Genomic DNA, 23,379 nt, shown 5'->3' with positions numbered 1-23,379 from the left:
TTCAACAGAGAGGGTGGTGGAAATGTCCTAGTTAGGACTGAGCCCTCTCATAGTCTTATTCTTCAGCATCTGTAGCAGCCTAAGTCTCTACATCTACTGTTGTTAATTACCAAGAGAAGCTTCTCTGATTAAGGCTGAGAGTAGCATGCAAATGGCATTGTGGTCAACATGGGATCTTTACCAAAACGAAACAAAACAATTACTGGAAAGCATCACTTTCCCCCCTTGCCTGTTTGTGTGTTGTGTGAGCACACACATGCTAACAGTGCACTGTGGAAGTCAGAGGGCAGCCTGTAGATCTTGCTAAGCATCCCAGGCTGGTCTTAAACATGTAGCCATCTTCTGCATTTCGCCTCCCAAACGCTGGCCCCACAGGAGTGTTCCGCTGTGCCTGGTTCACTTTGTTAAAACGCTTTAAATGAGAACATCTGACAGTATAAGGATGTTGGTATTAATACTTGACTATGGAGCAGGTGGAGGAGGTTGCCCTGGTATCCTGGTGGCAGCTGGCAGGCCTTTGAGAAGGATGGTGTGGGCTGCATCTCTGCCTAATGTTTTGTAGGCTGGCAGTCCATTCCGAGAGCCTCTTATCAAGTTCCTCACGCGCCATCCCTCGCAGACAGTGGAGCTGTTCATGATGGAGGCAACGCTGAACGACCCCCAGTGGAGCCGGATGTTCATGGTAGGAGCCTGTGTGACTGTAGTGGGCCCTTGCCAGGCGCTGCCAGCCAGTGTGCTCGGCCTGGGACAAACCCACGCTTCACCACTGAGTGTCCTGGCTCCTGTTTCTCAGAGGTCTGCAGGTCAGGAACGTCATTGCTGTTTGGTCATGTTTGGCAAAGCTACAGCCCAAGAGTTAGCTGGGAGCATTTTGGTGGATATAGCAGATGAATACAATTAGGATTATAAATTCACAAGCAAAAAATTTTTTTCATTTTTTTCATACTATACTTGTTTGTGTGTGCGGGTGTGCATGTGCCACAGTGCATGTGTAGAGGTCAGAAGGCAGCTTTCAGGAATTGGCTATCTCCATCCACCACGTGGGTCGCAGGAATCTAACTCAGGACTTTGGGCTCACTGGCAGCATCTTTACCCACTGAGTTGACTTGTTGGTCCTGAAAGATTTATTGATGTGCGTTTTTATGTGTATGGGAGTTTTGTCTGCATGTACATCTGCACACTAGAAGAGGGCCTTGGATCTCATGGGATTGTAGTTGTGAGCCACCCTTGTGGGTGCTAGGATTTAAACTCAGGACCTCTGGAAGAGCAGCATTGCTTTTAGCTGCTGAGCCATCTTTCCAGCCTGGCATCTTTATTTTTTAACTTTTTGGAGGAGGAGTTCTCTGTGGAACCCTGGCTGGCCTGGGACTAGCTGCTCTCTGCCTCCCGAGTGCTGGGATGAAAGGCAAGCGCCACCATTCCCAGGCAGCTACAGCTTTTTTAGGTGGTTGCCATTTTGTTTTTTATTTGTTGTTGATTTTGCTTGTTTGCCACCCTTAAGAAATGACCAGGAATCTTAGGAATTGTGTCTTCCCATCTTTGCGAGTTTGATCTGATCCAAGCAGCCTTCTTCATTCTTTTGCTTTCAGAGTTTCTTAAAACACAAAGACGCCAGACCTCTGAGGGATGTGTTGGCAGCAAACCCCAACAGGTTCATCACCCTGCTACTTCCCGGTGGTGCACAGACAGCGGTCCGCCCCGGCTCACCCAGCACCAGCAACATGCGCCTGGACCTCCAGTTCCAGGCCATCAAGGTAGCACATCTTCATTAGAACCCAAAACCCCTGTGGTCAGGCTGAGCTGCAGGTCCCTGATGCATGCCTCTTTTCTTACAGATCATAAGCATCATAGTTAAAAATGACGACGCCTGGCTGGCCAATCAGCACTCTTTGGTGAGCCAGCTGAGGCGGGTGTGGGTAAGCGAGACCTTTCAAGAAAGACACCGCAAAGAGAACATGGCCGCCACCAACTGGAAGGAGCCCAAGCTTCTGGCCTTCTGTCTGCTGAACTATTGCAAGTGGGTGCATTGGCTTCATCCGTGTAAAACCTAGATTGTGGGCTTGTTCCTCATGTGCCTAATTTTCAGGTCCTTGGATATTTGTGGTCAGATTTGTTATAGAGGGTGGATGGTAACTCAGGTCTTCAAAATGAGTCAGGGGTCTGAGGAGGTGATTCGATGCTTTGCACCCATGAAGACCTGAGTTAGGATCCCCAGAAACCCACAGAAATGGCAGGAGGGTGTAGCAGTCGGCCTGTAATTTCAGCCTTAGAAGGCAGAGATGGGGTTCCCCAGGGAAAGCTGGCTAGCAAAACTATCCCTTATCAGTGAGTTTTGTGTTTGATTAAGAGAGACTTCTCTCCATCAATAAAGTGAAAGAGCAACTTAAGATGATTCCAGACATCAGCCTTGGGCCTCCCACACATATGCAAAATCACACATGTGAATACACAGATAAAAATGGAAAAAGAAAGAAAGAAGGAACAAGTCTGGATTTTCTATTGTTAAACAATCTGCCTTAAGCTAACCAACCTCTCCCTCGTTCTGGCCCTTCAGAAGGAACTATGGCGACATAGAGCTGCTGTTCCAGCTACTCCGCGCCTTCACCGGTCGCTTCCTGTGTAACATGACCTTCTTGAAAGAGTACATGGAAGAAGAGATCCCCAAAAATTACAGCATCGCTCAAAAGCGTGCACTCTTTTTCCGCTTTGTAGAGTTTAATGACCCCAACTTTGGAGATGAACTGAAAGCAAAGGTGAGTCCTGTTGTTAGCAGGAGGTGGCAGTGGGTGCTGGGGCCGTTTCCTAGGGAACCTGAGTTCTAATCCTGATGAGCCGCATCTCTGTGGATGCTTATGCAGCGGGCCTGACCGTGAGTGGTCTTAACACAGGGCAGATCACGCTGTGAACCAGTGTAAGGGAGGGCAGAAAGCCAGGCTGAGGTTGGAGCTCTCTTCCTGAAGTTTTTGGCTGCCTCTGGCAGTTGCCATTTGGCTGGAAGTGAAGATGAGCAGTTGCTCTCTTGGTCAAGTCCGACCTTGATGGTGTAGGATGTGAAAAGGCCTTACATTTCTGCCTTACTCCCCACATGTGTGATCTTTCCCCAGGTTCTGCAGCACATCCTGAATCCTGCCTTCTTGTACAGCTTTGAGAAGGGGGAGGGAGAACAGCTCCTAGGGCCACCGAATCCAGAAGGGGACAACCCAGAGAGCATCACCAGTGTGTTCATAACCAAGGTGGTGTCCCCAGAAGCACTTCTACATGGCGAGCCCTTTCAGATGGGTGAATGTGTATGCTTGTGGTCTGGGTTTGTAGAAATAAGACTTTCCTTTGGGCTCCCCCACGGTTTGTGTGTGTCTGTGTCTGTGTGTGTGTGTGTCTGTGTCTTTGTGTGTGTCTGTGTTTGTGTGTATCTGTGTGGTTTATGGGAATTAAACCCAGGTTGTAAGCCTTGGTAGCTTGGGGTGGTCTTTATCCACCGAGCCGTCTCCTCAGCTCCCAAAAGCATGTTTTTAAGGGTCAGACTTACGTGATAATGAAAATCCAAAGTGAGTTCGTGTTCCTTTCAGGTCCTGGACCCTGAGAAACAAGCAGACATGCTGGATTCCCTGCGGATCTACCTCCTGCAGTATGCCACATTGCTGGTCGAGCATGCCCCCCACCACATCCATGACAACAACAAGAACCGCAACAGCAAGCTGCGCCGTCTGATGACCTTCGCATGGCCCTGTCTGCTCTCCAAGGCTTGTGTGGATCCTGCGTGCAAGTACAGTGGACACCTGCTGCTGGCGCACATCATTGCCAAGTTTGCCATACATAAGAAAATCGTCCTCCAGGTGCCTCCTAGGGCTCCCTCCTTCTCCCGTGTTCTTACCTGTTCCCCCAAGGGTACTCCTTGCTCTCTGGACAACCTCATCTGCTCTCTCATCTTTCCTCAAAGTCACTAGAAAAGTATGTGTGGGGGCTCATTCCTGCTTTACAGAAACTAAAGAAGCAATCACTATTGGACTCTCAAAATTGTAGAGAAAAGTAATGAGGTTGACAGAGACTGTGGATGGTGACCAGAGAGCTCATGAGATAGGCTCTTACTCTAGCCCAGGCTGTCCTGGGACTTGCAGTGATGCCCCTGCTTCAGCCCCTGAAGTTGAAGCCAGTATTGGGCTGGGTCAGATTCTCAGCCTGAGAGAAGAAAGTACTGTGGATTTGCAGGGTGGTAGGATGGTCTGCTGGAGCATCACTAGTGTGTTTATAACCAAGGTAGCGTCCTTGCAGAGTGCAGTTATCTGAGCATCTGTGTCAGTGTTTTTCTTAGTAAAAATCTTGAGAGGATGGTAAAGCCAAACTTGATGGCTAGAGTGTACACTCCACCTGTGGTGATTACTCCTCCCTCGTTGCTGCTCTGTCCTGGCTTCCTTTCCAGCCTTTCTCCCGGTCTTCCCTAGGCACCCCCACTCAGTGCGTTTGCCTTTCTAATTCTTGGGAACAGTTTATTGTACCTTGTTGTGTGTGTGTTGGGGAGAGGGGGAGAGGGATGTTTGTGGGAATGCTCACATGCCAGAGGTGATTCCTTTTTATCTGTGTGGGTTCCAGGGGTTAAACCCAGGTCAGCAGGTTTGTGTGGCAGGCTTCTAATTCTGACCTTCCTATGAAAAAACTTAAAAACATGAGAGTTCGGTGTGCATGGTACATGTATATATGCATATGTACACATGTGTGCTGTGTGTGTGCATGCATTGACATACATACACACATGTTTTACATGTGTGACAGGGAACGAAAAAGGGCATCAGATCTCCTGAAACTGGCATTTCTTCTTCTAGGTTTTCCACAGTCTTCTCAAGGCTCATGCCATGGAAGCCCGAGCGATTGTAAGACAAGCAATGGCCATTTTGACCCCAGCAGTGCCAGCCCGAATGGAGGACGGACACCAGATGCTGACGCACTGGACCAGGAAGATCATCGTGGAGGAGGGGCACACGGTCCCACAGCTGGTCCATATTCTTCACCTCATCGTGCAGCACTTTAAGGTATGTAAAGCAACAGCAGCCGAGTGCGCGCGCGCACGTGTGTGTGGGGTGTGTGTGTGTGTGTGGGGTGTGTGTGTGTGTGGGGTGTGTGTGTGTGTGTGTGTGGTGTGTGTGTGTGTGTGTGTGTGTGTGGTGTGTGTGTGTGTGTGTGGGGGGGGTGTGTGTGGGGGGGGGTGTGGGGTGTGTGTGTGTGTGTGTGTGTGTGTGTGTGTGTGTGTGTGTGTGTTGCAGTCTCAGATGCTGCCCTCGAGCCCCTACTCTTTCTATAACAAGGGTAGCCACTGACCTTTAGTAAAAGCTAGTGTGATGTTGGCCGTGCCTGCAGGTGTACTACCCGGTGCGGCACCACTTGGTACAGCACATGGTCAGTGCCATGCAGAGGCTGGGCTTCACACCCAGTGTCACCATTGAGCAGCGGAGGCTGGCTGTGGACCTCTCGGAAGTTGTCATCAAGTGGGAGCTGCAGAGGATCAAGGACCAGCAGGTAGGACTGTCACCTCTGCTCGCGCTCTCTCTCCTCGGGCTCCTTAGGCTTCCCCTGGGACTCAGTCACTGAAACATGGTGTGTATATGTGCTTTTCAAGCCGGATTCTGACATGGACCCAAATTCTGGTGGAGAGGGCGTCAACTCCGTGTCCATTAAGAGAGGTCTGTCTGTAGACTCTGCGCAGGATGTGAAACGCTTCAGGGCAGCCACTGGAGCCATCAGTGCAGTAAGAACCTGTGCTTCCCTTCTCTGTGCCTGCTCGCCTCCTGGGACTCTGCATGTCATGTGATCCATGCATTTGGAGCGTTCTTGAGCCAACTGCCCAAGAGTTAGCTGGTGACTGGGAATGGCTCCAGGGCACAGCACCCACTGGAGGTGTTTTCCATTTCCGTCATTCCTCTTCTCTGGCTTAGGACCATCAGGGGTCTGTTGGTTATTTGCAGAAAAGGCCACAAGAAGAAGCTGGGGTGTGGCACAACAGCCTGGGTTCCACCAGTGAGAAGCCAAGACTATGGCCTGGCGATGGGGTTCCTGCTTAGACTCTAGTAGTGAGAGGCTACGGTCAGCTCAGCAGTAGAGCACCTGCCTAGAATGCCCCAGTGAGGGGCTGGGGTGTGGCTGGCAGGAGAGAGCTTGCCCAGTACGTGTAAGGCCCTGGGGCCCATTCATAGCAAACCCATTTCCTTTTAAAGAAAGGAAACAGACAAACAAAAACACTCTCTTAACTAAAAAGATTGAGAATGTGTGTCTACTTTATTGGTTTTTTAAAAGATACCTCACCTAGAGGGTCTTGGGCGTTGGCTCCTCACTCATAGCTTGGTGCTAGCTCTGGGAACCTTGAGCTCTCTTCTTGCTTGGCATTGGGCTTGTTGGCACTGGCTTGGCTGACACCACTTCTAGATTCTTGCCCAACTCTTGCTGGTCTCCACAGCTGCTCAGGGCACCAAGTGGAAACCTGGACCCATCTCTGCCTTGTCCGCATCTTTCTCCCCACCAGCATCCATCACGCACATCACCAATTAGTATCTGTAGCCCCTTCCTCCTTTTGTGGCTGCTTCCATCTCTGTCACTGCTGATAATGCCTTCACAAAGCAGGATCCAGAATCCTTCCTTTTCTGCCTTAGAGGCATGTGGGATCTCTGCACTGCTTTTATAACTATGTCATGAATGGATGTTTAGATCATTTAAAGTTAAAAGTGAAGTCAGAGTGCCTTGCTGGTCCTTGACAGAGGCCTGCTGGTGGCACACGTCTCCTTCTCTGTGCCTTACACAGCTCTTCCTGCAGTGCAGAAGCTCCAAGCCTCCCCTCCACTTTGTTACTTGGCTCTTGCATTTCTACCAACGTCAGTTTTTTCCCCCTTGCCATTGGCTTCTTCTCAGGCTCACCCATCTTTTCACTGCCACATTCCCTCTGGTTATCTGTCCCATGAGCCATCATTCCTCACTGCCAGTTTGTGCATTAAGTCATGTGCCCCCTGCCAGCTCTGTATGCTTCACAAGGAGGGCTCTCCTGCCCCTGCAACCTTTCCTGCCTGTAACCTGGGGGCTGCCAGCACTTATCAGCTGGCAGGATGAGTCAGCACCCCCTGGGATCAACTTGCTGTGGAGTCCCTTCCCACTCTAAAGGACAGTCCTTTTGTAGGTGTTTGGGAGGAGCCAGTCACTGCCGGGAGCCGACTCTCTTCTTGCCAAGCCCATTGAGAAGCAGCACACGGACACCGTGGTGAACTTCCTCATCCGAGTGGCCTGCCAGGTACGGGGATGCATCACAGCTGCTGCCCAGTGACCCTGGAGCATGGTGTCTGTGACCGGGCCGAGAACAGGCCTCCTACTTCGATGCCCGATTGCTCTGATAGTATGCCTGGCTTATGTTTTCTGGAACATGGTGTGTAGCTTGGTCTGGCCTCTAATTTGCAGTCCTACTTGAACCTTCTGAGTTACAGGTGTGGCCACTGCACTTGGCTGCCTCTGTCTTTTTATTGATAGGCATGTCTGCCTCTTAGTTTCTCCTTTCAGTGTTAATGAAACAATGCCATGACTTGGTGGGAAATTTAACATCTACTTAATATGTTACATAGAAGTCACAGGACAGCTTGTGGGAATCAGTTCTCTTACTGCAATGGGAGCTCAGGTTGTCAGGCATGGCGGGAAGTACCCTTACCACCTGCCGTCCCAGCCCAGCATAGCTCATGGCAGTGAGTTGCCCAGCCTGCAGGGATCTGTGCAGCCTGCATTTATTTGTAGCACTGCTTGTAGCTTGGGCTCACAAATCATTAATATTTATGTTCTCATAGAGTTGCTGGGAATCTATTTCTAAAACCTGTCATTTTTGTTTTCCAAAACACAAAATTAATGAAAAAAAAGTTTTTTTAAGGAAACATTGTGTGTGTGGAGGGGCAAGGGTGGTGCTGCAGAGATGCCTCAACAATTAAGAACACTGTCTACACCGTGGGACCTGGGTTTGAGTCCCAGCACCTACATTGTGCTCACACCCTCTGTAGCTCCAGTCCCAGAAGGCTCAACCCCCTCCTCTGGCCTTGGGAGGCAGCAGGCATGTACGTGGTAGATCAGCACACATGCAGGCAAAACACCCAGGCACATAAAACAAATAAATCTGGGGGAGGGGAATCAATTTTTCATTTTATTTTGGGTGTGGGTTCTTCAATCCTTAAAGCTATCAAACAAAATACTGTGTTTTGTGAAATGCTGAAGATCACGAAGTATTTTGAAGAATCCTCTGAGTCTTCCAACAAGAAGATCCCTTGTTTCTTTGCTGTGTGTATGTGTGTTTGGGGGGATGACTTGGGAGGCGGGTTTCCCTGTTGGGGAGTACAGGCCCTGCTCTCAGCTACTGCAGGCACCTGCTGCAGGGGAGCGTGTAGGTGAAGAGAAGCGCAGGGAGAAGGAACCCGCAAGAGACGCGGGTGTGGGGGAGGATGCACGGGAGGCAGAGTGCTGGGATGTGCAGGTGTGCGGGGACATTGGGGAAATGCCTCTGTTCTTCTGTACCTGTAAACTGGTGTTCAGTGACCAGCTGGTTGGCATTTTTCTAGGTAAACGACAACACCAACACCGCAGGGTCACCCGGGGAGGTGCTCTCCCGCCGCTGTGTGAATCTTCTCAAGACCGCTCTGCGGCCAGATATGTGGTGCAAGTCTGAGCTCAAACTGCAGTGGTTTGACAAGCTGCTGATGACTGTGGTAGGTGTGCAGGGTGTTAGTTCATGCTGTCCCCTGCCTCTGGTGTGGACACAGGAGTGTACCTCTCTTCCGGGCCTGAATCTAAACCTCAAGCTTTGCTCACTTGTGCCCACTCCGCGGCCTCTTCACTTTAACTTCCGGCTTGCTGAACGTGACTTTGAACCTCAGTTCTCCGTCAACCCAGAGAGCTTAGACTAGAGCAGCAGTGTCTTCCCTATTTCAGATGCATTTCTTCTTTCTGGAAAGTGCATGTTTTACCTTAGCTGGCATGGTATAAACTGCTCCGATTGACTGATACGGTAAGATAGGATTTGTAAAGAATTTCTTCAGTGGACCATTACTCAGCCCTGCAGGACACTCAGCACAGGCAGGTGGCGTGCACTTGGTGCCATTCCTGGTTGTGACTGTCTTGTTTCCCTGAAGACCTCTATCTTTGGGTTTTCTGATGGCAGCAAAGGCCTGGCCTCCAGTTGCCACCTCAGGCTCCCCCTGTCTGGTTGTTGATGGACTTTGAAAGCTTTCACTCTTGGCCTTCAGGAAGCCTAGTGTAGATGTTGACTGATTGGGACTGCAAAAAGAGTCAACACGGCTGTCAGAGGTTAAAAGAAGGTTACGAGGGCTATGTGGGGGCTCGTGCTGCAAACCAAACTGGTTGTCCGATTTCCTCACTGCCCCTTTGAAATAGTGACTAGCTTTCCTGTCAGATGGCTGGCTGTAACAGCTCACATCCCAGACACCATTGCTGCTGTGCTCCCGAGTAACTGCCGGGACCTGACCTCACAGCTGTATACATCATGCATGTAAACCACAGGACTGGAAGTTTCTGGAAGCCGTGCCCGTGTTTCCTACAAACAGTTTTTATTTTTAATGACACCATCATTTAGTACATTGATTAAATGATGCAATTTGAAAAGCATTTCTCTTGGTATGGATTTTTGTATTATAAGTAAGTAGCCAAGAGAAGCATCTTGCATTATAATAACTTTCCATCTTGGTCCAACTTTTAGTAATACTCTAGAGGATGCAGTCTTATAAAAGTCCTACTGTGTGTGGTAGCCACCTGCTGTGCCAGCTGTACTGTGTTCATTCTTCAGTGGCTTTTCACCTAGTTCCAAATACTCGTTGGCATCTGGTTTCAGAACTCTCTGGCCTTGCGTCTCCACTTACTTTACCTGAGAGTGGCCTGTTTTCCCTTCCCAGGAGCAGCCTAACCAGGTGAATTATGGGAATATCTGCACAGGATTGGAAGTGCTGAACTTCCTGCTAACTGTGCTGCAGTCGCCGGCCATCCTCAGTAGCTTCAAGCCGCTGCAGCGGGGCATCGCAGCCTGTATGACGTGTGGAAACACCAAGGTGCTGCGAGCTGTCCATAGTCTCCTCTCTCGCCTGATGAGCATTTTCCCTACAGAGCCAAGTAAGTGGCCCGTCCCCCTTGCCCCTCCTTTGCAGGGACGGAGGGGCCCTGGGGACTGTTCCCTGAGAGTACTCTTCCTGTAGCAGTTAGTGTACATGTTGTCCCATTTCGTTTTACTTCCAACACTACTTTTTTATTTTGTTTTGTTAATTATATGTATTATTAGTATTATCAGTATGCCCAGCTAACAATCAATTAAGACACTGACACTGGCTATATTTTAAAATAGCCTTAGTTAACCCGGGGCAGGGCAGACATTAATCCTCTAAACTACTTCCCATAGTGGGGCAGGTATGGGATCCCTGTCTCAATCCCGTGCCTTCTGCTTCTAATAACTTCTGTCAAGCTACCTCCCATCCATAATCCCAAATACTTGCTAATATTCTTCATCTGGGCGGAATCACCATCCATGTCTGTCACACGTTTCTCTTCCATCTAACCCATGGTGGCCTTCTTCTTTCTCCTCTCGGGACCTTCTCCTTATCTTCTTTCTCCTTCTTCCTCTTCTCTCCCGAATTCCTCTCTCTCCTCTCTCTCCTGTCTCTCTAAGCCCAGGTATCTTAGCCACACCTCTTTCTCCTCTGCCCTGCCCAGGTGGGATGGCTGTTTATTAATTAGCATCAAAATACATCAGACCATCCCCCAACAATTTCCCTTTTCTGTCTAAATAAAAAAAGGCCATTAAAAATATATATACATTAAGTATAATTATAAAAAAACTATAAAAACCAATAGGTAAGGCTAACACACATAATGTCTAATCAGCATCTATCAAAGATTATATCTATCAACCTAAAAAGATTTATTTAGACCTAAAAGTATCTTAACTCCTAAACAACTAAGTTTCATTTTAAAACTATCTGGTCTTCAACCCCATCAGAGACTTGAGAAGGAATAAATTTAACTACCAGAGTAAAAGGGAAGTGCAGATTAGCAGCTTCCAAAATGAAAAAATGACCGACAGTTTGCTGCCTGAACAGTCACCCAAAACTCTAACGCTGGAGCACCATCTTCAGCCTTCTGGCCTAGTATATCTGACAGGCATTTTTGTGAAGCAGGGACCATTGAGGACTTGCTTACCCTGTCTTGGCAGAGTCTGGCTGTTAACTCTGCCTGCATCCATGTTTGCCCATTTTAGGCAGAACTTTGTGGAAGAAACGAGGACATTTTTGTCCAGTGGCTGTTTTGCCACACTTGAAGCCATCTCCACATGGAGGTTCTTCAATGCTCATCATCTTCTTTGTGCTAGGCTGAGTGCTACCAGGAATTAACCTGTCTTATTGTCAAAAAAAAATCCTTAAAACAATAAAAACCATTTTTAAATGTCATATTCTGTAGGTCTCTGAGGTTTTTGAAGGTTTTGAAGACCTTACCTAACTATATCCATCTATACAATCATATCTGTTAAACCCAGCATGTAAGTCCTTATACTTGACATGACTATGAATTGGTCGACAATTGACTTGTATTACTTAATCATCCTAAATAGCCTACGATAACACCATCAGAGCATTGGAAGTAAACCACGTATTAGTTGAATTGTATGTGTGCAATACCTCAGAGTAGAAATACAATGTGTGAAAAATAATATTAAATTTGAATTCTGTTTCAATGTATCAAAATTAAACTTATTTTGTATCAATATACGAAATTCTGTATCAATGAATTAAAATTAACTTTATTTGTGAGTAACAATTAAGGCCTTAAGTTGAGAAGTAGATTCAATAATCTACTTTTTGTCCTATCATCCCTACATATCTCTATACTCGCCTTTCTTTCTTTATAATCCCTATCTCTATGCCTTTTAATGACAATATATATCTATAGCCCGAGAAAGCAACCAAAAACCTACCCAACCCCCTTAAGAAGTGGGGCATCTTTCTCTTAAAGTTTCCTCAAGCTGATTTGGGGTGGGGAATACCTGTAGGGGGCCCAAACTTTTTTTTTAAAAAAATGGTTAAACAAGCTGGGAACAGTATTTGTGGTCCAGTCTCTAAATGTTGAGAAATTTCAGGCTTAATATTAGTCCTGTGTGGGACAGTGAAATGCTGGACCAATTGGGATCAGGAGCCTTCTTTGAAGCTGTCCTGTTCTGATGAGGAACCAGAACCGAAACACTTGGGCTGTAACATGAAGGATGCAGGATGTCAGCGTCTCAGCATGCTGGAGGAATGAATCCTGTCAGGTCTGATCCAGCGTCAGTGTTCTGTTTTTTTATTCTGAAAGCATATAATTTCTCACAAGTATTATACGGTTCTAAAACTATGAGTGTATTAGGGGTGCAGGATGCACATGTCTCAGCCAGTCTCAGAGCTATTTCCAGGTAGTGGAATTAGCAAGATAAATTAACTGCTTGTTCTGTAGTTTGAATTGGTATAAACGTAGACTCACTTAAGGTAGCAGACTCGTTTTTATCTAGGTCTGTTTCATTTTGACCTCTTTTAAAGACAAAATATAACATCACCATTAACAATGAACATACAATTATCGTCATATTAAAATCAAAACAAGATTGTATAGTTCTAAATGTCCTTCTCTAGGCTCTGTGGCACCTGGTCCGTCTACCTGTTCAACCTTAGTCTTTACTTTGACCAAGAAAACACATTTCTTAGGCTGATTGACCCTTTGGCACCATATCTCTCCCGGAAGTTTTACTTTTAAGGAGATTGGCTGGCCTTTTTAAATGTATTTTTATTGCCTTTTTTTTTTTTTTTTAAATATATACATAAACCTCAGATTGATGTGTATTTATCTTTTAGATCAATAAGCACATATAATTCATTGTTAAAAGAATGTGTCAAAAATTTTGTCAGTTTAAATCTTAAGTAATTTATCAGCTGGGGGTCAAGCTGTGGAGGCCAGGTTGGAACTCAGGAGTTCCTGGCTTTTGTCTCTATTGTGTTGGGATTAAGGGCTGGTGTCATTACCACCTTGTTTAAGTATTTCATCTCAATTTAGTCAAAATCTTTAGGAATCTCAGCAAAAAATCAAGCAAGGAAACAAGAAGAGTCTAAGCCTTGGGCCATTTGTGCCAATTTCGGCTTCAGTTAGTGAAATCCTGTCCTCCATTCCTTGGAATTTAGTTTTTGTTCTATCTTTCTGGTGGACTTTTTCCAGAAAGCCCTGATAAACACCTTGTAGCTAAGGAGCTTTGAATCCCAGGCATTAGCAACTCTATAAAGAGTTCAGTTCCTTTCCCCTTTATGGTTGCTAGTAACTTAGTCTCACATTTCTCGGCTCTCTGCCTTTCTCCCTGAACTCTTTTAGAGAGGGTAAGGAGAAGTGTGACTGTGACTAAGCCCGTTGCAAACAAATTCATAAACTCCAAAACAAAGCCAAAAAAGATGCAGGTGCCTTGGAAAGGGACCATAGTAGTTTTAATTTTATTATTATTTTAGGGTGTTAATTCTATTTCCTAGGCCAGTTTATAAGACTGCCAGCCTCCTAGTTCTGCATCTCCAACTGGCCACATGTCTGTGGCCATCTTTTCTCTGGCTCATGGTCGCTCTCTGGGAGCTATTAACCCCTTTCAGACTATGATAAAATATGGCTTTTAAGAGTGTGGATACCTGGGCCCCATGTTGGGCACCACTTATTGTTTTTAATTATATATATATGTTCAGTATGCCCAGCTAGCAATCAATTAAGACACTGACACTGGTTATATTTTAAAATAGCCTTAGTTAACCCGGGGCAGGGCAGACATTAATCCTCTAAACTACTTCCCATAGTGGGGCAGGTATGGGATCCCTGTCTCAATCCCATGCCTTCTGCTTCTAATAACTTCTGTCAAGCTACCTCCCATCCATAATCTCAAATACTTGCTAATGTTCTTCATCTGGGCGGAATCTCCATCCATGTCTGTCACACGTTTCTCTTCCATCTAACCCATGGTGGCCTTCTTCTTTCTCCTCTCGGGACCCTCTCCTTGTCTTCTTTCTCCTTCCTCCCCCCTCCCCCTCCCCCATTCCTCTTTCTCCTCTCTCTCCTCTCTCTCCTGTCTCTCTAAGCCCAGGTATCTTAGCCACACCTCTTTCTCCTCTGCCCTGCCCAGGTGAGATGGCTGTTTATTAATTAGCATCAAAATACATCAGATCATCCCCCCAACAGTCTTATACGTGGGTCAGGCTGGTCTTGAGCTCTCAAAGATCAGCCTGCTCACGCCTCCTGAATGCTGGGAATAAAGGCATGTGCCACCAAGACCAGTCTCTCTGTCTCTCTTTTGACTTGAAAACTTAATGGTAGTGCATTACTTGTGTCTCTTTGGAAATTCATGATTCTCTTTTTCTTCAAGTATTTAAAGGAGGTTAGGTTAAAGTACCATAACAAACATTGCAATTGCTCATGTTCTGATTAAGCACACTTAGAGCTGTCAGGATAAGAGTTGTCCTTAACGCTGGGAAACAGTCACTCCCAGATCATTCGCAGACTGTCCTGTGGTGGAAGGAAGGACACTGTGCTGCACACACCAGAGCTAGAGCTTGCTCTCTGCGGCTGTGCTGCCTAAAAGCCTAACCCCTGCTCCCTGCCCCACTGCTGTTTCAGGCACGTCAAGCGTGGCCTCCAAGTATGAGGAGCTGGAGTGCCTCTACGCAGCCGTGGGGAAGGTCATCTATGAGGGACTCACGAACTACGAGAAGGCTACCAATGCGAACCCCTCCCAGCTCTTCGGTGAGCGCCTATGCGGTTTCCCAGAAGTGGTGCACGTGGGCTGTGCTCCCTGCTCACTGGACAGCTGTCTAGGGAGAGGCTGGGGGGGCCCCTTCAGGCTGATGTGCTGGTCCATCACTTATGCAAAAAGAATTCTCTTGAGCCTTTTGCTCAGCCGCGGTGTAGACATGGTTTGAAGCGAGTTGCCTGTGCGCTGGCATGGGAATCACTGCCTCCTGCGCTGTGCCCGCTCATCAGTTGACAGCTGTTTACAGGGCGTGTCTCTGCCCGAGTAACACAGACAGCTGGATAACTGCCCCAGATACCCAGAAGTCTAAGCTAGACGTACTCCTTTCCCCTTATCACATTAGTTCACATTTAGAGTTGGAATTGGGTTGGTACCATATTTTTTTTCCTCCCATGTTACATTGTCATTGTGTAAAACTTGAGAAATCAATATTTTTATTTACACTAAATGAAAGTTACCTGGAAGCCTCTCTATTAGCCATAATTAGTAATAAGTTGACGTACACCATTTTCTTTTCTTTTTTAAAAAAAATTTAAGTGGGTTTCTTGTTATCATCATCATTTCCCCCCAGGCCCCCCCCCCCACCCCCATGGTTTCTGTGTGCAGCCCTGGCTCTCCTGGACTCACTCTGTAGACCAGGCTGGCCTCATACTCACAGAGATCCACCTGCCTCTGCCCTCTGAGTGCTGGGATTAAAGGCGTGCGCTGCCACCATCCAGCTAAATGTTTTATTTTTATGTGTGTGCATGTGCATACAGAGTGCCTGTGGAGGACCCGATTCCCCTAGAGGTGGAGGGAATAGTGGCTGCCAGCTGCTCAGCAGTAGTTTTGGGAACCAAACCAGGTCATCTGCAAGAGCAGAATGTGCTCTAAACCACTGAGCTCTCTCTCTATCCCTTATGTGTTGTTATCTGTATGTAATAACATATATATAAATCGCCCTTTTATGAAAATGCTAGTGTCAGAACCTGAATTCTGGATAATTTTAATTACTAATTTCACAAAAAACCCTTGTTTTCCAAAACTGGCTGATTGCTCTCTGAAATTCAGGGCCCAAGTGCGTTTGGTTTAGTCTGTTTTCCTGTTTACACCTGGCTGCTCTAGAGCCAGCTGACTGGCTTTTGTGATGTCAAGGAGGCCATCTTGGTTGTTTCGGCTTCCATCACAGGGTAAAGGAACATCTCTGCCTGTTCATTCTCCAAGGTGCTCAGAGGAGAGCTGGCCTCCTTCCTCTGTAGGGGGGACCTCCATGGGCCCTGCCTCCCTCCTCTGTAGGTGACTGCAGCCTAGGGGAGCTGGCTGTGCCAAGCTCCTTGTCTGGTGGACTTAGCTCTGTCACTGTTAGAGGAGAGCACAGCAGGACACATCCCATTTTTATCATGGACTCAGTTACCTGCCTTAAAATCAGGCTGGCTGTACGATGGCTGCTATGCAACCAGAGCAGCCAGAGTTGTCCACAGCGGAGATGCTGGCACATTTATGGCGAATGCCCTCTGACAGGTCTGTCTGTGACCCAGGAATGGCGTTCGTGTTCTGTCAGGGTCAAGATGGTGTTGAAGATCGATTCTTGGCAGACACTCAGACACTGTGTGCCATCCCCTCTGACTTTTGGGGATCAAACTTGGGTCCTTGGGTTTGCTAGGCAAGCCCCATACTGATGGAACACAGCTCAGTTGTAAGATAGCCGCTGTTCCTCCACAGGGACACTTATGATCCTGAAGTCAGCCTGCTGCAACAACCCGAGCTACATCGACAGGCTCATCTCTGTGTTCATGCGCTCCCTACAGAAGATGGTCCGAGAGCATTTAAATCCACAGGCAGCATCTGGGAGCCCCGAAGCCACCGCAGGTGACAGGCTGTTCTTTCTCCATGGACTCTGTGGGTCGTCTTGTCATTGCAGGCTGTGTGCTTGAACATTGCCGTATACATGGGTTAACGTGAAGTTCTGTTGATATGCTCTTGTAGCAGGCTTAAAGTCAGAACATGGCTCAGGCTAAGAGTTTAGTTTAAAAACTCTGAGTATAAGAATGAGAAGCAGTTGAAAACGGAGAGATTATGAACCCTCAGCACTGCCACCCGAGTTATCCCAGTGCTGTATGGCAGAATGCCTGATCAGGGTTATGTTAAGTTCCAGAACAGAGCCAAGGCTCCCACCGACTGTGTGTTTGTGGTGGGGGTGGGAGGATGCTGGGGGTGGGAGGGGGAGAGAGATGAGGGGTAGCAGGTTGCTGTGCTGTCATCCCTTTCTTGTGGCTGACGCTGCTAGAGGGCACCTTGCAAGGTACAGCCATAAAGAAATGGCATTGTTTCAGATCCCAGCATGCCAGTTGCTGGAGAAGAGGCTTAGAGTGAGAGCATTTGTAAATGTTTTCTACAGACAGTGGTTCCGTTAAGTACGCTGTAGGGTTGGGCCCACATATTTGTTCTTCGCCTGCACAGCTGGAACAAGTGAGCTGGTGATGCTGAGCCTGGATCTTGTGAAGACTCGTCTGGCGGTGATGAGCATGGAGATGCGGAAAAACTTCATCCAGACCATCCTGACCTCCCTCATCGAGAAGTCCCCAGATGCCAAGATCCTCCGAGCCGTTGTGAAGATCGTGGAAGAGTGGGTTAAGAATAATTCCCCAATGGCAGCCAATCAGGTGAGCTGACAGGAGGGCGCCACACTCTGCCACGTTGGTCCTGTCTGGAACCCGAGAGCTCTGCAGCATTCAGAGCAGGGGGCTTGTTGGTCTATCGGCCCCACAGTGACTTTGCTTGATGAAGGCGGGGTCACTGGGCCACTGTGTGAGCCAAGCAGACTTCTCACAGTGGCTTTTCTTTTGTTAAAGGGTTACGTGAATCTTGTAAGTTTATTCTTTAATGGCGGTAGCAGTGAGCTGTAAGATACTGTTGCAGGTGAGGACTGTCGTGTAGGAGGAGGGTGCTTGGGAGCTGACTTGTTCCCAGTGAGTCAGGTTATTGTAACTTGACTCTGCACCCAATGATAATCACAATCACATTTAATTTTTTTTTTTCCTCTTTAAAAATGAGCTGGTGTGATTGCCGTGAATAATCCTGTTATTGGTAAAGTAGCAGGAGCCCGGGGAGCCGGGCAGGCGGCTGTGAAATGCTTGCAGATTTGTGGGTTTTTTTTTTTTTTTTTTTTTTTTTTTCAAGTAGAAGTAATTGGCTCTTTCTTTTGGGAAACCAATTTTGTAGACACCTACACTCCGGGAGAAGTCAGTCTTGCTGGTGAAGATGATGACTTACATAGAGAAACGCTTTCCAGAGGACCTTGAACTAAATGCCCAGTTTCTGGACCTTGTCAACTATGTCTACAGGTAATTCAGCACTGGTCACGTTGCCTGTGGGTCCGTGATGTGCTCCCCACTCAGCGTGACTTTAATCTTCTACTTCCAACTAACTTGAATACTCACTGACAGTAAGGCAACATACCTTTATGGCATTTCTTTGTCTTTAAGATTTATTTTATGTGTACGGGTGTTTTTATCTGCATGTGTATATGTGCAGTATCCATGGAGGCCAGAAGAGGGTGTCAGATCTACTGGAACTGTAGTAATGGAGGGTTTGTGAGTGGCCATGTGGGTTCTGGGACTCGAACCCAGGTTCTCTGGAAGCACTGCTCTCTCGACTGTTGACCCATCTCTCTAGCACCTTGCAGAAATGCTGCTTGCAGGGTTGTTGGCTTGGGGCTGGTTTACATTACCGTGAACATTGATGCAGGTGGTCACGTGGCTCTTCTCTTGCATCGTCTCATTACAGGGATGAGGCACTTTCTGGCAGTGAGCTGACTGCAAAGCTTGAACCTGCCTTTCTCTCTGGTCTGCGTTGTGCCCAGCCATTGATCAGGGCCAAGTTTTTCGAGGTTTTTGACAACTCTATGAAACGCCGTGTCTATGAGCGCCTGCTCTATGTCACCTGTTCCCAGAATTGGGAAGCCATGGGGAGCCACTTCTGGATCAAGCAGTGCATTGAGGTAGGGCGGGTGAACTCACCTCTGTGGCTGAGAGAGCCTGGGGGCTTTCTGAGAGGGGACAGAAGGCAGCAGGTAATCTGAATTGGTCACTTTTCTGTTGCTGTGATAATACCATGGCCTTGGCAACTTAAGAAAGAAAGTGTGTGAATGGGCATATGGTTCCAGAGGATTTCAGTCCACAGCGTGCAGCTAAGACATGGCAGCAGGGACAGCTGTGCCTGGGGCGGCACAGGCAGTGGCTGTGTAGTGATCGCACAGGGACTGCTGCAGGTGGACATGTCTCAGGGAAGTGCTGAGAACACACAGATTTCATAGGCAGTCAAGGGCTGATGCCCCGTCACAGGAGGGCTCATGTGTCCTCATGCCCCTGCCCCTTGAGGAGTATGGGCTGTTTCTCCCAGGCTGTGAAAAGTCCTGAGGGGGTTCAGGAAGTGAGGAGACTCATGGGGCTAGCTGTGTGGAAAGAGATGATTTTGAGAGAGTGGGTCTAATGCTGGCCTAGGAGGCTCCCTGGGCTGGCCCTGGGGCTGTGCCGCATGTGGGAAGAGAAAAGAATAGAGGGAAGTGAAGCAGAGGTCTCTGCCTGGATAATGCCCCTGGGGCAGACAGAGGATGCTAAGCCAGAGGAAGTTGTGTTAAGGTTAGTTGGAAAGCCAGTTCTGGGCCGCAGTTAGCCTGGGGTGGAGGTGGGGGCCACTGTGACCTGAGCTGTGGGCCTGGGATTGTCTGTGTGGCAGCTGCTGTTCTGCTGTTCTAGTGTTCTCACATTCCCAGTGCCAGGCACTGCCTTTTACCTGGTGTTTTCTCCCATGATCCTCTAGCTCCTCCTGGCCGTGTGTGAGAAGAGCACGCCCATTGGTACCAGCTGCCAGGGAGCTGTGCTCCCATCCATTACCAATGTCATCAACCTGGCCGACAGCCATGACCGAGCTGCCTTCGCCATGGTCACTCACGTCAAGCAGGAGCCTCGGGAGCGAGAGAACAGTGAGTCTAAAGAAGAGGTGAGGCTCTGGCTGCCTGGACAAAGTTGCCACTAGTTTTGCGTTGGCAAGAACAGTGCATCAGAACTTGTTTCTGCCCGAAAGCTGAGTGTGGTGCCTGAGTTTAGACTTCCTTGCCATAAAAAATGAAAAGCATCTTAGTTGCGTGCCCTGGTGGCATCGCTCTGAGCCAGTTCTGCTTAAAGCAGAGGAGTTTATTTTGAGACATTTCCTCTCATGAATGTGATGCTTTGATGCTGTGCTTGGACTAGAAGCGATGCCCATCACTCAGGAGCCCAGTGCTGAGCCGAGCCTTCTGGGAGCCCTGTGTCTCACCAGCTGCCTGGGTGACTGCATGGAGCTGAAAGTGCATCTAGAAAGATGCTGGTGCCTTAGTCTCATGGGAGTGCATATGCTGGCACTCTTTAGGCTACTGGCTTTGTGAAGCACACCCCGCTGGGGGTGTGGATTTTAGAAGAAAGTCACTTAGCAACAAGATAGAACACTTGTTTCCTTTGCTCTAAAAAGGGGAGTTTGGGGCTGGGGTTGTAGCTTGGTTGGCAGAGTACCACTTGCCTAGCCTGTGTGAAGCCCCTGGCCTTGATCCCTACACAGTTCAGTTAAGTGAGGAGTGTAGCTGCTCAGGTCATTTGACATGGTCTGAGTGACATCAGTAGCCACCTCGGTGACTCTTCAATGTCATGAAGGATAGTTGGCCTGTTGTTGACTTTCAGGGATCGTCTCCTTTTTCCTTGCTGACTGTGACTTTCTTTCTTTTCTTTTTTCTTTCTTTCTTTTTCTTTTTCTTTTTTTTTTTTTTTTTTTTTTTTTTTTTTTTTTTTTGGTTTTTCGAGACAGGGTTTCTCTGTGTAGCCTTGGCTGTCCTGGACTCACTTTGTAGACCAGGCTGGCCTCGAACTCACAGCGATCCGCCTGCCTCTGCCTCCCGAGTGCTGGGATTAAAGGCGTGCGCCACCACGCCTGGCTCAACTGTGACTTTCTAGAAGCTCAAGACAGGAAGTTCATTCCTGTTAGTGGCATAGCAAACAGTGTCCCAGACATGTCCTGTTCAGTGACTCAACAGCGTTAATGTGACAGAGTGAGGCTGCTAGGGAGCCATGCTGCTTCTCAGAACCAACGATACACTTCTCTGATCCCACTGAAGTTTGTACTATTTATTTTGCTTCCTATAATTCAAACACAAAAAGAAATGATTATCTAAAATGCTTAGAAACACATAAATTGAACATTTTGAGTATTTCTTTCCCCTGTAGTTTTACATCTGAGACCCCAGATTCTAAAGTGTGAATGTTCGACAACTCCAAAATTTGAACATCTTACGGGGGCTTAAGAAGCCTAGCGTTTGAAGCCCTTCACATTTGGTGGCTTTCAGATTAGGTAGGAGTACCCAGCCCATACTCTGGGAAAAGCTTCTAGAAAACTAAGAAAAATATCACTCGTCAAAAATGGAGAGGTGGGGGCTGGAGAGATGGCTCAGAGGTTAAGAGCACAGATTGCTCTTCCAGAGTTCCTGAGTTCAATTCCCAGCAAGCCACATGATGGCTCACAACCATCTGTAATGTGATCTGATGCCCTCTTCTGGCCTGCAGGTGTACATGCAGGCAGAGCACTTGTATACATAATAATAAATACATCTTTAAAAAAAAAAATTGAGAGGTAGAGACCTGGCTCAGTGACTAAGGTATTGGCCGCCCTCGCAGAGGTCACACCATGTTCAGGTGTCAGCACAGCACTGGCTACTCCAGCTCCAGGGGACCTGAGGCCCTCTTCTAGCTTCTGTGGGGCACCTGCACTCAGATGCACATTCCCCACAGACACATGGACACAGAGTTAAACACCTTTTGAAAGTTTCTAGGTGGTTGATGGGAGCTACCTATGTGGAGTTCTTGCGAACCCCTTGACCGGCTGCGTTTCTGTGTGTGCGTGTTCTGTCCAGGACGTAGAGATTGACATTGAGTTGGCTCCTGGCGACCAGACCAGCACGCCCAAAACCAAAGAGCTTTCTGAGAAGGACATTGGCAACCAGCTGCACATGCTCACCAACCGACACGACAAATTCCTCGATACGCTCCGGGAAGTGAAGGTCTGTGGGCGAGTCTGGAAGTGAATGTCTTCTGTCCCCATCTTTGTTTTCTTGTTTCTGAACAGGGTCTTTCCGCACCAGTACACATCCTCTTACCAGTTTCTCGTGCTCTCCCTCCTACCCCAGCTGAAGCCATATAGCTTCTGGCTATGGTTCTGTTAGCGTCTGGAGTCAACGTTTAGTGTAATCAAGGAAGTAGGTGCAGGGCTGTAGAAGGAACACAGGGGAGCTGGTGTCTCCACTCCTTACTGTCCTGTGGAAATGGTAAAATGACTTAGGGATGCCAGTAGCAAGCGGGAACTCTGGGTTAACGTTGACGTGCCTCCAGTCAGGAATGTCGTGAACTGGGAAGACAGGCTGGCTCTGTCGTCTGGAGAGAGCCTCCCCACACCCCTGCTGTCGGCAGTCTCCTCAGTTTCCTCAGATAGATGCTGGTTAATCCTGGGTGTGGGCACTGTTGCCTTTTTTTTTTTTTTTTTTAAGATTTATTTATTTATTGTGTATATAGTGCTCTGCCTGCATATACACCTACACACCAGAAGAGGGCATCAGATCACATTATAGCCGGTTGTGAGCCACCACCATGTAGTTGCTGGGAATTGAACTCAGGACCTCTGGAAGAGCAGACAGTGCTCTTAACCACTGAGCCATCTCTCCAGCCCGGAACTATTGCTTTTTTTTTTTTTTTTTTGGTTTTTGGTTTTTGGTTTTTTCAAGACAAGGTTTCTCTGTGTAGCCTTGGCTGTCCTAGACTCACTTTGTAGACCAGGCTGGCCTCGAATTCACAGCAATCCACCTGCCCCTGCCTCCCGAGTGCTGGAATTAAAGGCGTGCGCCACCACACCTGGCTCTGCTATTGCTTTTTGACTCTGTGATCAGTTAAGGCTTTGTGCACCCGATCACTTTTGAGGAGTTTCACACAGAAATAATGGCGGTGCTGTTTATGTGGGCCTCGAAGGAAGAAAAATCAGTTACTTATCAGTTGATAATTTCTGTATTACGTTTTCTTGGTAACCAGTCAGTATTTGAACTTCTATCTGTTGCTGTCCTGGGTCGTCATAGCATGCTGAGGGAGCAGGCATAGAATACCCTCATGCACCATCTTTCATGCTGCCGTTGCTGCTAGGAAGCAAGGAGGCTGTGGCTCTGCTCCCACACTTGACGCCTCTGTAGGTGGCGCTGACGCAGCAGTGGCCTTGGTGACCTTCGGAGTGGGGGTGCAGGAAACACGTCTAAGCGTGGCCTCTTCTGCCCACAGACCGGAGCACTCCTCAGTGCCTTCGTTCAGCTGTGCCACATTTCCACCACGCTGGCCGAGAAGACCTGGGTCCAGCTTTTCCCGAGGCTGTGGAAAATCCTCTCTGACAGGCAGCAGCATGTGAGTCACATCCTAAAACCCGCTTTTGATAAAGAACGCTAAATGAGCACAGTGCTAAATTCCAGAGCGTGATAAAAATACAGGTTCTCACCCAGGGACCAGTTTTCATGGTGCTGCCAGGTGTTGAGTGAAGAC

General features: G+C 47.9%; 1 protein-coding gene across 1 annotated transcript in view; it reads left to right on the top strand.

The window, feature by feature from the left end:
* Nucleotides 1-23,379, top strand: part of Trrap (transformation/transcription domain associated protein) — a 103,414-nt gene that overhangs the window by 50,993 nt on the left and 29,042 nt on the right. The window contains exons 35-54 of the mRNA XM_051162974.1: nucleotides 563-682; nucleotides 1,590-1,754; nucleotides 1,836-2,017; nucleotides 2,555-2,753; nucleotides 3,105-3,233; nucleotides 3,567-3,833; nucleotides 4,818-5,024; nucleotides 5,350-5,508; nucleotides 5,609-5,737; nucleotides 7,154-7,264; nucleotides 8,565-8,711; nucleotides 9,912-10,125; nucleotides 14,671-14,796; nucleotides 16,505-16,651; nucleotides 17,243-17,445; nucleotides 18,005-18,126; nucleotides 18,569-18,782; nucleotides 19,604-19,783; nucleotides 21,720-21,866; nucleotides 23,125-23,244. Of these exons, the coding sequence (XP_051018931.1) occupies nucleotides 563-682; nucleotides 1,590-1,754; nucleotides 1,836-2,017; nucleotides 2,555-2,753; nucleotides 3,105-3,233; nucleotides 3,567-3,833; nucleotides 4,818-5,024; nucleotides 5,350-5,508; nucleotides 5,609-5,737; nucleotides 7,154-7,264; nucleotides 8,565-8,711; nucleotides 9,912-10,125; nucleotides 14,671-14,796; nucleotides 16,505-16,651; nucleotides 17,243-17,445; nucleotides 18,005-18,126; nucleotides 18,569-18,782; nucleotides 19,604-19,783; nucleotides 21,720-21,866; nucleotides 23,125-23,244 (3,288 nt within the window). The remainder of the gene's footprint in view (nucleotides 1-562; nucleotides 683-1,589; nucleotides 1,755-1,835; nucleotides 2,018-2,554; nucleotides 2,754-3,104; nucleotides 3,234-3,566; nucleotides 3,834-4,817; nucleotides 5,025-5,349; nucleotides 5,509-5,608; nucleotides 5,738-7,153; nucleotides 7,265-8,564; nucleotides 8,712-9,911; nucleotides 10,126-14,670; nucleotides 14,797-16,504; nucleotides 16,652-17,242; nucleotides 17,446-18,004; nucleotides 18,127-18,568; nucleotides 18,783-19,603; nucleotides 19,784-21,719; nucleotides 21,867-23,124; nucleotides 23,245-23,379) is intronic.

This window comes from Acomys russatus, chromosome 19, assembly GCF_903995435.1.
Source record: "Acomys russatus chromosome 19, mAcoRus1.1, whole genome shotgun sequence".
NCBI classification, from domain to species: domain Eukaryota; kingdom Metazoa; phylum Chordata; class Mammalia; order Rodentia; family Muridae; genus Acomys; species Acomys russatus.
Note: the sequence above shows the minus strand (reverse complement) of the source record. Positions and strands in the feature narration are given on the sequence as shown.